General features: G+C 46.3%; 1 protein-coding gene across 1 annotated transcript in view; it reads left to right on the forward strand.

Moving 5' to 3' along the window:
• The first annotated feature begins 13,312 nt into the window (after positions 1-13,312).
• The window catches only part of VAT1L (vesicle amine transport 1 like), a 166,734-nt gene continuing 162,395 nt past the window's right edge, over positions 13,313-17,651 (forward strand). The window contains exon 1 of the mRNA XM_043898103.1: positions 13,313-13,665. Coding sequence (XP_043754038.1) covers positions 13,433-13,665 — 233 coding nt within the window. The 5' untranslated portion in view covers positions 13,313-13,432. The remainder of the gene's footprint in view (positions 13,666-17,651) is intronic.

Consider the following 17,651-nt stretch of genomic DNA (forward strand, 5'->3'; position numbering starts at 1 on the left):
GAGCTTCAAAATACCTTTTCTTAGTCCCTTTTCCCACATCAAGTGGGATTCTCTTCTGTTCTGTCCTAGAAAGTGCACTTCTCAAAACAGAAAGAGCCAAATGGCACCTACTAACTCAATGCCCCAATCTACTCATGTTTAAGAGCTTAAAACTAATGCAAGCTGTTTCCTTACCCTTTCCCTTGCCACCCCTTTCCCTCTTTTAGTCAATGCCTATTCTTCTGTGTGTGTGTGTTAGTGTGATTGCAGAGAAGAAAGCATTTAAGTGAGAAATTAATATCGAAGATACTTTTTAAAAATCCCATGTATTTGGAAATTGAATGTCCACTTTTAAATGATGAGTGTATCTAAGGAGGCATAACAAAAAAAAAAATAGAAAATATTTGTAATAGAATAAAAATGAAAAGAGAATTTACCAGAAATTGTTGCATGCAGCAAATTTGTTGCATACCAGAATTTGAAGCTGCTTAACCCAATTAAATACAATGTGGAGTCTTGAGTAAGGTATGAAGACAAAGAATGGACACTAGCATAACATTTTGTGAAATTTAAACAAAATATGTAATTTAGTTAGTGATGCTGTATCACATATTAATTTCCTGGGTTTTGTTTTTTTTTTTTTTACAACAGAGTATTTCTTTATATTCTCAGAATTGGATTAGAAGTTTCACACCTAATTCAAAAAACATTTTTTAAATCACTAAGATAATAAACTTCCTAAACTTTTAGCAGTAATAGTAGATACCAAAATACATGAAACTATATCTAAGGTTTGAGTGAATATAGCCAATGTCTATCCTTATCCACAGAGAAAAAAATAAGACATGACCCTTTACTTCTAGGATGATCTATAGTAACAGGTGCAGAGTTGAGACTACATTGCCGTTATGTACTGAGCACTTTGCATTTCTCTATTTGGGGAACGTTAAAACAGTCTTTAAAAATTTGACCACTTTGATAATCTTTTGGAATACTTTCAGTGGACTGTGACCAGGTCACCAAGCTTTTCTTCAGCCTCTCTAATTGTGACATGCTAATTTTAAGACTGACAGGTTTGATCTCCTTGCTGTCAAGTCAGTCAATCTTAAGAGAAATTGACCCTGAATTCTCATTGGAAGGACTGATGCTGAAGCTGAAACTTCAGTATTTTGGTCATCTGATGCAAACAGACGACTCAATGGAAAAGCCCCTGATGCTGGGAAAGGTGGAGGGCAGAAGGACAAGAGGGCATCAGAGGATGAGATGGTTGGATGGCATCACCGATGCAGTGAACATGAACTTGGGCAGACTTCGGGAGGTGGTGACGGACACTGAGGCCTGGTGTGCTGCAGTCCATGGGGTCACAAAGAGTTGGACATGACTGAGTGACTGAACAACAAATTAGAAAAGGAAAAGAAAAAACTGCAGTGGACACTGCTTAGGGGCTCAGTCATGTCCGACTCTATGCAACCCCATGGACTGCAGCCCGCCAGGCTCCTCTGTCCCTGGCATTTTCCCAGCAAGAATACTAGAGTGGGTTGCTATTTCCTATTCCAGGAGATCTTCCCGACCTAGGGATCGAAATGGCATCTCCTGTGTCTCCTGCATTGGCAGGCAGATTCTTTACCACTGAGCCACCTGGGAAGTCCAGGTGGATGCTAGTCATGCTTTTTTGGCTCCGTAGCATCTGAACTTTCTTCCTATGTCTGGGGCATACCCCCACCTTGAACCTGGGGGTAGGCAAACCTTGAGTCCCACTCTAGAACCTGATGATGCAAGATGTTTGCTTTGCCGGGTGCCTTCCCAGTGAGGGTGCACACTCATGGTCCAAGCTCCACCAACCAGACTCACACCCACCCTGGGCTTTGAAGCAAGGTAGTGGAGGTTTGATTCAGATGATGGCTGGCTGGAGCAGTGACAGCAAGGTCAAGATTTTAGTGGCAACAGCATGATGGAGTGGCAGTGATACCCAACATCTGTTGGTGGTAATGTTGGCACAAGCAAAGGGGTCCCACATTTATCAGAAATGGCTACAGCAGTGCCCTCACCAGACAGAGTCTGTGGCCTGTTGTCAGCTGGAGTCCTGGCTGCCTATCATCCTGCCTGGTTCTACAGCCTCCCCAGGGACCCCGTGAGCTTCCCAACACCCTCCAAATAATTCCTTTCCTTTCTCTGTTAAATCAGTTTCAGTTTTATACTTGACTGATAAAAAGACAACATAAAATAATGCACTCATGTCCTATGGAGGCCAGATGACCTCATCGCTGCAGGGCTGGCTTTTTGTAGCAAATAGAATTTAGAAAAGTTGGAGGGAAACTCTAGTTATTGCAAGATGTAACTGGAGTTTAGAGAACCTTGGACTGCAAGGAGATCCAACCAGTCAACCTAAAGGAAATCAGTCCTGAATATTCACTGGAAAGACTGATGCTGAAGCTGAAGCTCCAATACTTTGGCCACCTGATGTAAAAAACTGACTTATTGGAAAAGACCCTGATGCTGGGAAAGATTGAAGGCAGGAGGAGAAGAGGACTACAGAGGATGAGATGGTTGGATGGCATCACCGACTTGATGGACATGAGTCTGAGCAAGGTCCGGGAGTTGGTGATGGACAGGGAAGCCTGGTGCTGCAGTTCATGGGGTCACAAAGAGTCAGACGTGACTGAGCAACTGAACTGTACTGAACTGGAATTCTGGATTCAAAACAACCTGCTGCTTTGGAAGCCGGGATCACATTTGTATTGCAAAGCTTGACTTTAGTTGACCAAACACCACCACCCATCACATGGAGTTACTGTCATCATTTTGATTTATATTGCTTTTTACTGCTTAAAGATATAATATGTAAGCATATTTGGCTTTTATGGAGTTGTTTATAAGAGCTGTAGGCATAAGGATATTACAGTTGGCTTGCATTCATATAAGTAGTAGAATGATAATAATAATTTAAATCAATATGCTACAGCAGCTGCCAGCCCTGCCTACCCTCTGCCCTCAACACTTAGCTCTGCACTCCTAAAGCTGCTAGCAGTGAACACCTGCTACTCTCTGCCCGAGGGCTTTTGCTTTCGGAGCCTGCCTTGTCTGAAAGCAGGGCAGGCCAGCCGTTCTGAAAAGTCAATGCTTCTGAAAGAGGCTCGCAACAAATTCTTGGTGGATAGATGCCCCAGCTCCCTCAATGCCCATTTAGAACAACTCAAAAGCATGTTCTACACTGTTTCCTGTAACTCCTCCTTGGGGATGAGTCCCAGGTATCACTTGATTGAAAATGCACGCATTTTCCTATTTGTTCTCAATCCCTAACCCTCCCAACTCCATTATAAGTGTTTCCTGGGTTCTTCCCCCAAATAAACTGCTTGGATCAAATCCTAGTGTCAAGAGTCGGTGCTGGGGAAGGCATAACCAACACACCTGAAGAGCAGTCAGCACTGTACCTTGACCTGCACGTCAAGTGTGTTAGGGACGGGCCAGGGTTCTGCGCATTCACTCTTATGCCTGCCATACGATTAGATTGATTTCCTATAGGAAATAGGCTAAGGAGACAGGCAGTTATTGGAAGAGTGATTGATACCCAGAGAAGGGGCAGAGGGAGCATGTTTGGTGCAGTTCCTGCCCCCCAGAACCCCTAACAGGAGCAGGGCTGCAGATGACACCATCCGCAGAGCAAGGGGCTGGGGGCGGGGCGGGGGGGGGGGGGTGGCTTTGCCACTGCTCTTGTATCCTCAAGCTCGTGTCATCCTTCCATAAGAACCTACTCTAACAATCTCCATGCATTGTTGTTAAAGAAAATGTTGCAAACACTTGGCTCCCCTGGTTTCTGAAGTTCAGCAGCATCAAAGGTCACAGCTTCCTCTCTCAGGATCATGGGAAACAGGGTCAGGGTCCAGGAGGTCCTAAACTGTATCCCAGCCTCTACCTCTCCAGGGACGCAGAAAGCCCTTTCTCCCTAGCAATTTATCTTTGAGAAACCCCGCAGTGCCTTGTGGGAAGGAGGGATGACGTCACACCAGGCAGCCTGCGCAGTGGCTGACTCAGAGTCTGGACATGGGGTCAGAGCGGACATTAGCATTAATGTGCTGAGTGTATTGTTGGAGACTCCAGCCTTCATTACCTTCATTGACTCTGTCCCATCCCCCACCCGTCACTGCTTATCCTGGTCAAAGCATCCAACCCCCGCGCCCAGAACCTCATCCTGCAGCCTGCCTCAATTCCACTGCGGGCTTGATTGAATTAAACCCTCAAGATAAAAACAAAGAACCAAAAAACTTTGCTCTTGATAACCAACTAGATAAGCAGGCTCACGCGACGCCAAAACCCCCAATCAATATCCACTGGACTATCTTTATTTGGAAAGGCAGTGGTATATTAAATTAAAGTGTGTCCTTTGATTTTTTTTTTCCTTCAATAAAATATGAGCGGTCTCTACAACAAAATTGCCCAGGATGATTTAGCAGCCTTCTAAAATCAGCTTCCAATTTACTCAAGTGTCTGGGGTGAGACCTGCAGGAAACGGACTTCTGAACTCATCAAAAGGACAAACAGTATCCCAGCCTGGGAACAGTCCGCCAGTATGTGCCATTTTGGGAGCTATCATTTCTGATCAATGTCGTCTCTGCAGAGAGAGCCCGTGTGCCAGGCCACTGCCAACACTGATGACTGATGAAACCTCGGCCCCTGAGCTGGAAAGTCCCTTGAGCATCAGTTAGTCTAAGTATCTTCTTTTACCAACAGGAACAAGGACATTTCCAAAGTCACACAGGCAGCAAGTCAAAACCATGGGCTGCCTCGCTCGCAGGGTCTAAGGATTCATGATTCAGAGCAAGCTTTGTCAACTTTCGCATGATTGACCCGTGGGGCTGAATAATTCTTTATTTTGGGGGCAGTTCTGTGCCTTGTAGGATGTTTAGCAGCATACCTACCCTCTGCCCCTTAGACGTCTGTAGCACCGCCTGTGACAACCACCAGTGTCTCTAGATATTGTCAAGTTGTTCCCAAGGGGGCCAAAATCACCCCAGGCTAAGAACTCAGAGCTTAGAGCAAAAATTGCAAATTGGTGCTGCATGGGCTAAATTTGGTTCACAGGTATACTTTGTTCATCCTATGTAATATTTGTCAGGATTTTAAAAACTGGGGCAATTTCACATAAAAACCCAGACTTCTGGCTTCTTTTGAACATTTAGAAGATCTGCCAACATGGAGCACACCCCCTCACATGGCAATACGAGACTGAAGTTGAGCTGATGGCCTTTAGGATGACCACCTGTATCCCTCTTTGCCACAGTCCCCACTGCTCCCTACTGTTTCCCCCACCAGACCCGCTGTATTGGTTTCATAGCCTTTCTGGACCCCAGTTGGGTGTTTTAAGTCTTTTCCCTCAAATACGGCTGAGCTCATTGAGGGCAGATCCTGCTATTTTCTGCTATCCCTGAGCAGACACTCAAAAATAGTTATCCATTGATTTGTCTAGAGCATCTTTTCCCAAAAGACATCTGGCAGAATGCGAGTCTTCAAGGTAAAAAGGCTGGAAGTCAAGAAATTTGGAGTGAAGCTGCATTCTGTATCTCCATTTAAAGAGAATCTAAAAGGCCCTGCATTGAAGAAAGCTGCTGAACTGCACTTGACCTAGAGTGATTCAAGACGATTTGGTCTCAGAACTCTCTTTTACCCTGGCACCAACCAGTAACCCAAGAAACTACTGTTCTATAGAATATACTTTGACAAAGCCCGTATTGGAACTTTATGAATTAAACAGTCATTGAAATATTTTTTTTTTAATTTTTTTTATTAGTTGGAGGCTAATTACTTCACAACATTTCAGTGGGTTTTGTCATACATTGATATGAGTCATTGAAATATTAAGTGCTACGATAAAGGCAGACGAGCCCAGTCCATGGGATCTCAAAGAGCCGAACACGACTTAGTGAGAGAATAACAGCAACACACGACAGAGGCAGCTACAAAGCGCTAACCTATAAAGAGTAATTTTTCTAAGCACAGACATTTACTTGGATTACTTCTTTAAAATTTCCCCTACAAAAATGTAAAATAGGTGTGATTAATATCCATCCCTTACAGAATAGACAATAAAGCAACGGAAAAGGAGTTAGCCCATGGTTACCCAGCTGGGAAGAGTTCCAGCCAGGATTGGGATACAGCCCAAGCACTTATTCTCTAGCTACACTGTCCTGCCTCCCCGGGACATTGTACCATGTTGTTTGTGTGTCTGCTTCCCTCTCAGGATACGTACCAGGCCTCACCCATGAAGGAAGCAGAGAGGAAATTACTACCCAGTCATCAAGTGCTTAAAATAATGCTTAGAAGAATTTGACATAGAATGTCATGTGGTTCTTCACATCATGCCTGAAAATTAGGTCTTCTGACTCTCATCCAATTTGGGCAATTCTCTCAGCCTGTTGGAGCCTAGAAGCCAAACAGTTAGTGAACGGAAAACTGGAATGTGAACAAGTTCTGGAAAGAAGGGATGTGCTCCTTCCACTATGCTTATTGTATAGTGAGAATATAGGAGCTGGAGAGATGATGGGCGGATGGATGGATAAACGGGTGGGTGATTGATGGGTGATGGATAATTGATGGATAGACGGATGGATGTATATATGAATGATGGATGGTTGATGTAAGGCTGGATGGATGATGAATGAATATGATTTCTTGCCCACTTACTTTGTGTAAGGCACCCTACTAAATTCTGTGGAGAGGCATACTAAAAGGAACAGGGTAGGATGCTTGCTCCTAGAGAGCTTTCCCTATTTCCTGGGGTCTGATCCTTCTAATTTCAGAAGAGAAAATGCAAAATGTGCCTTCTCACATTGCGTATTTTCAGTTTACATGGAGATCCTGTAGTTTCACATAGTCATTGCTCTGAGAAAGCTCCAACCAACTGGATATGGGCCAATCTAACAACAATGGAAACAAACTCTCAGGAAAATCAGCTTTTAGCCCAAACCAGAGACATTAGGGAAATAGAGATTGGGTTGGCTGGAGGGTGACTTCATAGCTGATTTGTAGTATGATGCTTTCAGCTTGTAAGCAGAGAAATGGTGAGATTGGAGCAGGGGAGGGAATATTCCCTCTTCTGCGTTTCTCTTGGACTCTATCTGAGGAGTAAATATGTTGTTTACTTCTGAACCTAAATTTTACATCCCCATCCCATTACCATTATTCACAATGATCTATAGCAAAGTACTTCGGGGAAAACACAGCTCTCTGCAGCACTTGAAAGAAGCAGACAGCATCATTTTGGTGATGATACATACAAGAAATCATAAAGTCTCACACTAGGGGGAAAGCCCTTGATAAAATTCAGGGGGAGGGGTAAAAGAAATCACTCATAAATGTTTTAGGGTGAACAAGGCTTCAGAAACACAAGCTACTTGATTGAGATTCCTTACTCATGATGGTAGTATACTCAGTCCCGTGTGGTGTATTGTTCTCCTCACTTAGCTGATTGTGTTTACCAGATATTACTAAACAACTGATAAGATCATGTCTCTGTGGATAGTAGCAACTTATGGATAAATGAGTAAGAGCAGGTGAAACACTTGTAATTGTATTCATATGTGATTGGGCTCATAAAGAGCTAAAATGCTCTCAGGAGCAGCATCTTTTGGTTATGGGAAGAGAATTGAGTGTTCTATTAACTTTCATTATAAAATTACAGACAAGTTCCTTTGAAGAGAAACATCCAAGAGGGTGAAAACCTCTCTAAATGGAGTTGTTGGGAGAGCAAGACTGAGTCACAGAATTGAGATCCTTGGATAATGTTGCCTTTTCAGAAGTTATGAGAATTAACCTGTATTCTCCTTATCATTCATTTCTTGAAGGCCTTTCAGTGGCATCTCTATATACCCCAGCTATACCTCCCAATAGAATCTCTCCTCTTCCCTATCAATAATAGAACGTTGACTTCTACCTCCAGTGTTGTCACTTAAGAAAAAAGCCTGCATTTCCTGGTTTCCTTTGCAGCAGGACATGGCCATGTGACTAGGCTCTAGTTAATAAGAGTTAAGCCTTCCCTAGTAGCTCAGCTGGTAAAGAATCTGCCTGCAATGCAAGAGACTCTGAGTTGATTCCTGGGTCGGGAAAATCCCCTGGAGAAGGGCTAGGCTACCCACTCCAGTATCCCTGGGCTTCCTTGGTGGCTCAGACGGTAAAGAATCTGCCTGCAATGTGGGAGACCTGGGCTCGATTCCTGGGTTGAGAAGACCCCTTGGAGAGGGAATGGCTACCCACCTCAGTTTTCTGGCCTGGAGAATTGCATGGACAGAGGAGCCTGGCGGGCTGCAGTCCATGGGGTCGCAAACAGTTGGACACAACTGGGTGACTTTTACTTTCAGATGTATTTCAGCTGACTCCTCATTTCTTTAAAAAGAAGCATGTGGATCTTTCTCCCTCCTCCCACAAGTCTTGCTCTGGCTACCTGGAACATGGATGTGAGGAGTGTATTTTGAACCATGAGAATAAGGGTCAATCCCTCAGCTAGGTGAAGTACAGAACTGGAGGGAACATTGATCCTTGATGACTTCGGGGAGACTCCATACCATCCTTACGTGTATTCTGTCTTCTTTAAGCCACTTTTTATTTTGAGGCTTTTGTTATTCATAGCTGAATATATTTTATCATCACTTTCATAGTACAGCCTTCCCTAATCTTCCAGAGAGAACATTCTATTTATTCTTTACAGTGCTTATACTAGTAAACAATTGATTATCTGTATGATTTTTTTTAGGGGAGGCATATCAACAGGAGAGATTGCTTTGTTCCACAAACACCCTCTGAGAACTCCCCACTGCCATGCACAGTGACCCAATGGGTTTAAACTGAAACACCTGCAACTCTTTCAGAATAGCTTGGTTAGCTGCCTGTTCCAAAACAGTCCATGTGCAGGGCAGACCAGGAAAGGGTAGGTGGTTAGCACCCCAGAGACACAGCCCTTGGCCAAGGACTGACAGCAGGTGAGAGTCCATTTACCTTACCTCTCGACTGTGATACCTTTGAGATGTGTTCTATAGTGTCATGTACAGTTCTCCAGAACGATTTAACCTGAGTCAATGACAGAGGTAACCTGCTAGATGATGTACCATGTACTGACTTCCTACCATTCCCTATATCAACTCCACAGATACCTACTTCCCAGAATCATCACTCAAATAAGCCATTTACACTCAAATATTTGAATTATAAAAGGTTTGCTTCTGGGGAGCTCAACCTAAACCAATATATTTCTCCTCTATTAGTCCCATTGCTGCTGAGAATGCATGCATGCTAAGTAGCTTCAGTTGTGTCTGACTCTTTGCAACCATATGGACTGTAGCCTGCCAGGCTTCTCTGTCCATGGAATTCTCCAGGCAAGAATACTGGAGTGGGTTGCCATTTCCTCCTCCAGGGGATCTTCTCAACCCAGGCTCAGACCTGGCTCTCCTGGGTCTCCTGCATTGCAGGCGCGTTCTTTGCCACTGGAGCCGCCTGGGAATCCCAATACTGAGAATATGTTTGTCTCATTCCCCATCTTATCTCCACTACAAGGTCAGCACTCAAAAAGTGATGAAGAATATCAGCTCACTTTTTCCCTCTGACATGTCTAGAGTTAACCCTCTGTGACTAGTTCTATGAGATATAAATAGGAAGTTTATCCTACCTCCTTCAGGATGGGCTGTACACTTATTCAGTACTTCTCTGAAGATAATGCTGTCCTTGTGGCAATCATGCTTCGTTGACTTTTAAATTACATCAGTACAAACTATAAGAAATTATAGCATACATCCTTTAATATGAGCTCTTGGATATTACTAAGATCTTCCAATGGCCATCAACCATTAGCTGTTCTTCATTGCTGACCTTCTAAATTTCTCTTCTTCCTCAATCTATTCTATGGTGTTTTTGAAACCCATTAACAGCTTATAAAAACCATAACTATTATGCATGGTGGTTAAGCATCCACACTTTAAAGTCAAATGCCTCCCACTTCAAATCCCAGCTCTGCCAGATTAAGTAGGTGACCTTAGGAAAGCTATGCTGTTTCTATTAAATCTTTTCCTGGGTAAAATGAGGATAATAGTACCTATGTGTGTGGGTCGGGAAGATCCCCTGAAGTAGGGAATACTGGAACCCACTCCAGTATTCTTGCCTGGAAAATTCCATGGACGGAGGAGTCTGGCAGGCTACAGTCTCTGGGGCCTTAAAGTGTCAGATATGACTGAGCGACTGAGCACACTCATGTATACACACTGTACCTACGGCACGGGGTTATTTTTTAGATTAAACAATGTATTATAATAAACGACTCTAATTGCGTTGAGGAAAATACAATAGAAGAAACCTTATTAAGAGGGTATAGTTGAAGACATTGACTATTCGCCCCCAGGTAACCTGTCTCTCTGGAAAGTTACTGAACCTTTTCAAGTTATTTAAAAACCATTCGGAATTCGTACTAAGATTGCTTCCCGTATATTATTGCCCAAAGATCTCACTTCTTTTGTTGTGGCACTCCCCTAGGATGGCTTATATTGTGAGGGGTTCCTATTTAGACCCCACCCCCTACACCCCTCCCACGGTACACACATCTGTTCCTACCTCCTATACAAGTTAGTAGAGCTGAGTTGTAATACTGCATTTCACCAGCAGTGGCCGCTGTGGTGACATTGCGCTACACAGTAAGGTATTTCGCAACTGAAGTTCTAAAGCCAATGCCCAAGGCATCAGTTTTATAAACTGAACACAGGTTTATTGTGTTTATTTGGACAGATGCCTTGTCGCATGGCTTTTGCCACATTCCACCAGAGAGGAGAAGATTTGAGAATACTTAACCATCCAGGTTAAGCACAGGACTCAGAAGAAGGTATTCCTCCAACTGCAGCAGACAGCGGTGTGTTTCCTCTTAGTTGCTGTGACAATCAGCTGCAAGCCAATTATAATCTGGTGTTTATAAACAGCTAGGAGATTCCCTTGGAGGGAGTAATTATATTCCTTTTAACATATTATAAGGCAAACACTTCTCTTAAACATGCTGTGTGCTGAGTGCAAAGTAGATTAACTTTCTGTTCTTAAAGGAAAGCCCTCAGAATCAAGGCAAGGGATCCTAATGGGACAGAAACATTAGGAGGCCAACAAAGGGGCAGAGAACGTAAAATGCCATGGAGTGTTATCCATCAGGGGAAGAACTCATTTGGTCCATCCAAATGAGCATGCATGGTGAGAAGCTAAGCGCATCCATTTGGAGCTGGTTATGTATCCCACCACAGTCACTGTGTTCCTTTGAGCAGGATAAGTCACCATGCTAAGACTTCTTTTCTCTTCTGTAAAGTGGGAATAATGATGCTTACCTAATAAGGTTTATTCTGCGAATCAAATTACAAAAGATACATAAAGGGTCTTGAAGAGTAGATACCCGCAAATCAAGACTGCACCTTGAAGACGTTATCAATGCCAGTCCCATAGCCCCTTTGAACTCACCATTCCCTGTCTAAGATAACAGCTTCCTGTGGAGAGCATCCTGCCTGGAGCATCTCAGCACGGGTACGAGGGGCAGGCTGAAAGCACCAGGGAGTTAACACTTCCAGGACAGCCCTCGGCGGATCAGCAGAAAGCTTAGTTTAAAGCATCCGTGTCCTTCCAGCTGGGACGAGACCGCGCTGAGCTTGTCCCGCACTGTCTCTGGACTTGGGCCCCACGCATCCCTGTGGTCACGCTCCTTGCGTTGGCTTCAGTTGCTTCCTGCTTACTTTCTGACTTCCTGATGGGGGGCTTCCTGGGAACACCTCCCAAATAAAGCACGGGCACTCCAATTCTCATTTCAGGATAGAATCCAGCCTAAGCATTATACTGCACACTGTCAACAGACTTAATGATTTGGGCAATTTGGTTTACAATCAAATGTTCAATTCACTAGCCAAGTCTTGTCTATTCAGCCTCCTTCTAATCTCTCTCTTCCACCCTATAGCCATTGCCTCAGCTGAGGCTCTTATATACTGACTGATTTGTCGATTGATTGATTTTTGTCTGCACTCTCGTCTCTAATGGGTCTCCATGCTTCCAGTAACTCTATCGTCCAAACCATCACCACTTTACCTCCAAACCTGTTATCCTGAAACGCAATCTGGTGATGCCACCCCCCCCCCTTTTTTAAGCCTCCAGTGGGGCCCCTGCCTCCATGATTATGTCTTAACTTTGATAACACAATAGGTAAAAATCCTCAAAAGCTGGTTCCAACCAACCTTTCAAGACTAGTCTCCAGCAACTGTCAAACACAGCCAATGATCAGCTCACACAGAACAAATCAGTGTCTCTCCAATAGCCCTTTCACCTGCCACCTTGCTATGTGTTTGAAGGTGCTTGAGATCACCTATCTGAAGAAGCTGGTTCACCTTCAAGGTCTGGCTCAAGGCCCCTGCTCCCTGAGGTCTTCTTCAAAGACCTAGGTTTTTTGGCTCATAACTAGAATATACACCTATCACTCCTCAACTGCATCTTTCTTTAAACTGCTGCAAGGGAATACCCCATCTTTGTTCCTTAAAAAAAAAAAAAATCTAAGTGCTTCTATGAGCTCTTTTCAAAAGGGCTCGCTAACAGAAGACAAGAAGCCAGGTATTGCCCTGCGTGTTTGTGTGTGTGTACACACGTTGCAGGTGTGTGTGTGTGTGTGTGTGTGTGTGTGCAAGCGCGCGCACGCAGTGATCTGATCTTCTGTTAAGTCAGATCAAGAACCGAACCCCTTTCTGGTACTGAACTCTATTTTGGAGCCTCTTCCACGGCCCCAAACGGGTCGGGTGGTGAGAGTTAGCCATCATGAAATGCTCCTCGCGATCCTGGGTAAGCAGCATCTCTGGAGGTCCCAAGTGCAAAGACCTGGATCTGGACTCCTCAGGGCAGCCAGTGGGACTTCCAGTTTCCAGTTTCCCGTACCTCTCGGTCCTTCTAACCCGGACCGGTGGTTTGGGAAACAGCCGCGTTTCCCGTCAGTCCCCCGGCCCCCACACGTCGGTGGGAGAGGAGGCCACCTTGGGGCGGGGAGGCGTCCTCCAGGCCCAGACATTCATCTCTGTCCATTTCAAGGCGCCCAGCCCGCGCCGTATATAATGAAATATTGCGTCCACGGCGGAGGACAAGGCGTCTTCTCTATGTGTTTTATTCACGAGTTTTTTTTTTTTTTTTTTGGCAGATCTGGGCTCTGGGTTTTACGATCAAGAGCTTGGTGTGAAACTGGCTGAGAAGCGGGAGCTGAGGCTTTGCTCGGGCAGGACAGAGGAGGGCAGCGAGGCGGGGCGCGCGGCTCTTGGGAGGATTACGGCGGAGGCCGTGGACCGCGGCGCGGCTCGCAGAGGCTGCAGCCATTGCGCCGCCGAGCATCCCGCATTCAACAGGAGGAACCCGCGAGCGAGGGTCCCCGAACCCCCCAGCGCCGCAGCCGCCGCAGCCCGTGCGCCCCGCGCCCCCGCGCGCCATGGCCAAGGAAGGCGTGGAGAAGGCGGAGGAGACGGAGCAGATGATCGAAAAGGAGGCAGGCAAGGAGCCGGCCGAGGGCGGCGGCGGCGGCGGCTCTCACCGCCTCGGGGACGCCCAGGAGATGCGCGCCGTGGTGCTGGCCGGCTTCGGGGGGCTCAACAAGCTGCGGGTCACCAGGAAGGCCATGCCCGAGCCTCAGGACGGCGAGCTCAAGATCCGCGTCAAAGCCTGGTCCAGTATCCGCGCCTTTCTCGCTTTCTTTCTCTCTCTCTCTCTTTGCGCGCTCTCAGAGCTCCGGGGGAGCGGCTGGCAGAGCCTCGGCGGGCACGCTACCCGAGGGGAAGAGCCTCCCTGGGCGGCCCCCCGCGCGCCCTCACCGGCTCTCCGAGCCTCCCCCGCCGCCCCTTGGCCCGCCGATGTTGGGGAGGAGGCTGGCAGGCAAGCCCTCGCTCTCCCCAAGCCGGATCTGGGGGTGACCGAGGAGACGGTGAGCTCCGGGTAGGGGAAGAGTGACCGGTGGCGCCCAGCGCTCAGGGTCTGGAAGATCGCGCCACGGGAGCTCTCCGTGGAGTAGGACAGCTCAGGGGCCAGGAGAGGAAGGTTTGGTGGTAACATGGTTAGAAAATCATAACCGTCGACTCACTGCGTGCCTGCCGTCGGTTCTTAAAGAGTTTTACGTGTGCGATCTTATTTAATAGTTCCTGGGACCCAGAGAGTTAGGCATCATCCTTGTCCCCTTGTCACAGGTGCGGCAACCGGGGCTCAGAGAGTGGTTTGCCCAAGATCAGCCGGCTGCCGCTAAGCGGCATGGCCAGGATTTGATATGACATGTTTTTCGACCTCTAGGCAGTTGTCCCTTTGGGGCTGGGGTCAGAGAGCAGGGTTGGGGAAATGCATCCCTCTTGCTCACCGCTGTACACTCCCTCCTTGTGGTCTCATACTGGGAGAGGAACTGGGACGCATTTTAGGGACCCAGCATTTAAGAGGTGAGGCCAAGGCTGCTACTTCATCCCCCTCTTGCCCACCAGCGCCTTCTGTGTTTCTCTGAAGAGAAAAAACACAGGCGAACAAAACAGCTGAATCTTCTAACTCCTGCTTCCATCTCCTGAGTCCCTTTCTTGTCCCCACCCCTCCCCGGGGAACGTCAGACCCTCACCAGGCTGGGATTCCTCCTGGAGTGTATAAACATCGCTTGTGCTGTCTATCACTGTATGGTCATTTCCCTGGAGTTCCAGGGAAAGGACTTACCCCCGAGGGCTCACTGGACCAGCGCTGTGAGTTGTGTGCTGCAGCGTGGAAAGCTTTTCCGGGGAACTCTCTGTTAGCACCCTGAGATGGGCCCTTCCCTTCCCATCACTGTTCTTTAAAGCCCCCAACAGACCCAGCTCCCTAAAAGCAGCAGCCAGCTCACCACTTAGACCCCCAAAATCAGCATCTGGGAACAGTCTAGAGGCAAGAAGAGTGCAGAGGGGCTTCCCCTCCGCTTCGCCACTTTGAAAGCAGATGTGGGTTTCATTCTTCAGATTGGAAGGTGGCTGGAGAGAGGCAGACTGGTCTCCGGCTCACTTCTCACATATGGGGCTGGGTGCGTTTAACTCTGAACACAGGGGCCTCTCCCAGGGGAATTCAGGTGGCAGAGGTGGCTTTGGCCAACTGGGGGATCCTATATAGTTCTATCTTGTTAACTCTTGCTGAACCAAGCTGGCTGATCCAGAAGGCAGAGCATGCCTCTGATACATACTCACTGATAAATTCCCAATGTCCAGCCCAGAGCTTGGCACCCAGTGTATCTTGAATATGCTGTTGCTGAATGACTCAGTTATTGCTGGATGGAAGGATGGGGGAAAGGTGCCTGGAGGGAGATTGTTGAGTCATTCTTTTTCTTCACTTGCTGGTGGAAGTATGTCTACCTAGTAAAATTAAAACCATGTATTGATTCACTTTCCTTCCTCAACCACCAATCAAAAATATTACGTGTGTGTGTGTGTATGATTTATGACCCTCCATTCAAATTGAGGACTGGGTTCTAGGACTCTTTGTCAGAGTGTATATATAGAGAGTAAAAATGTTGAAGCTACTGTTTTGTTAAAAGATCATCATCTGCAGGTCAAATAGACCTGGGTTCTCCAGCCTTTTGCTTACTGCATAAATGCCAAGAGGACCTGAAGGGTTTGGAAATAATAAATGTCAGGATGAAGGCTGGGAGATTGATTTTCAAAGCCAGACACAGAAGCCTGTTTTTCGTTGGAGCCGCACACACACAGACACACAGACACACAGACACACACACACACACACTGAGTAGAATCATCAGAGATCCCCCCGCCCCAGTTGTTTAGAAAGCCAACAAGCCATGAGGGGTGGGAGATGATGCTGGATGGGGGAGGGGAAACAATACTGCAAAGGGCCCAGGTTGATTTTCATTTCACCCAAGCTGGAAGCAGAGTTAATCGGTTTTGCAGGGAGGGATTGGAATAGGTTTGTGAGGATTGCCTGCTGGGCCCTTCTTTCTCCACTGGGCTAGGATTGGCTGGGCAGAGATGCCCATTGATTGTAAGATTAGCCTTGGGAGCCAGGATGACTCATTCTGTAGTTTTATGAGTCAGCTGATGGCCTCTTGGATGAAGGTTCCCCTCTTATCCGTTCTCTCTTGGTTCTCTATTTTTAATGGAAACCTTTTATCATCAAATAGGATATGCTTTTTGCTGGAAAGTAAAGCATAGTCCATCTGAACTAGTATCATTCAGACCTGGAATGAGGGTCCGAGTTGATTACCGTATAAATTTTGTGGAAATGGAAGAGAGAAGGCAGGGGGAGATACATATTTTATCTCATTTCCCCTCCTCTCATATCTGGTCTAACCCAGTAGGTATTATGGTAAAGCAAACTGAGGCTTGGAGATGTTGAGTAATTTGCTAAAAACACCACACAGGTAATGAAGCTAGGATTTGAATCCTAGTTTATTTCTCCTTAAAGCTCTGCTCTTTTCCTCTTATTTTGTCTCCCTCTGTTGCAAAGCCAGGAGAGATGTAGTTTACTCCTCCGGACCTTTGACACATAACCTTGTTTTCTTCCCTTTCTTCAGTGAATGTGGCTTTGATCTGGGTGCTCGGTCACTTCAGTTGTGTCTGACTCTTTGCAACCCCATGGACTGTAGCTCGCCAGTCTTCTCTGTCCATGGGATTCTCCAGGCAAGAATACTGGAGTGGGTTGCCACACCGTCCTCCAGGGGACCTCCCTGACCCAGGGATGGAGCCTGAATCTCTTGTGTCTCCTGCATTGGCAGGCGGGTTCTTTATGTGCCACCTGGGAAGCTCTTTTCATCTGTTTGTGTCTGGCTTAAGGAAACATTCTCTGGCTGTCCCCAGAGTAATCCGGCACTCTCCCTAAAGTAGAGGCTTGATGGCTAAACACGGCTCAGAAAGAACCACTGTGGGCTGTATGGGGTGGGAAGGGTAGCCCAGTCTTCCATTTGAATTGTTACCACAACATCATATTTGATAGGGAACCCATTTCATCAGCCATTCAGTGAACAATTTACACAGCAAGTGATTTAACTGGTCAAGTGGAAAAAGCATGTGGCCTTTGGAGAAAGATAGATCTGTGTAACCTTGGTGAACATCTTTCTTAACTTCTCTAAGCTTTTCTTGCCTCGACTGCAAAATGGAGATAATAAGATGAACATTATAGTGTTCATCTTTTAAGAAAGAGATGGGCTCAAGGTTAGCACCAAGAACTGTGGTGCTGGAGAAGACTCTTGAGAGTCCCTTGGACACTGAGGAGATCAAACCAGTAAATCCTAAAGGAAATCAACGCTGAATATTCATTGGAAGGACTGACGCTAAAGGTGAAGCTCCAATCCTTTGGCCACTTGATGCGATGAGCCAACTCATGGGTAAAGATCCTGATGCTGGGAAGTATTGAGGGCAAGGGGAGAAAGGGGGCTGCGACAGAGGATGAGATGGTTGGATGGCATCACTAACTCAATGGACATGAGTTTGAGCAAACTCTGGGACATAGTGAAGGACAGGGAAGCCTGGCGTGCTGTAGTCCATGGGGTTGCAAAGAGACACGACTCAGCAACTGAATAATAACAACAACAAACAGTAGTTGTTGTGATTGTTGTCACATTGATGCCTATACAACATATTTGCTGGCAACTTGATGACTTGGAGGCCATCATTTTAATCATGTATGTAATAACACAGGAAATGTTA

This window comes from Cervus elaphus, chromosome 4, assembly GCF_910594005.1.
Source record: "Cervus elaphus chromosome 4, mCerEla1.1, whole genome shotgun sequence".
NCBI classification, from domain to species: domain Eukaryota; kingdom Metazoa; phylum Chordata; class Mammalia; order Artiodactyla; family Cervidae; genus Cervus; species Cervus elaphus.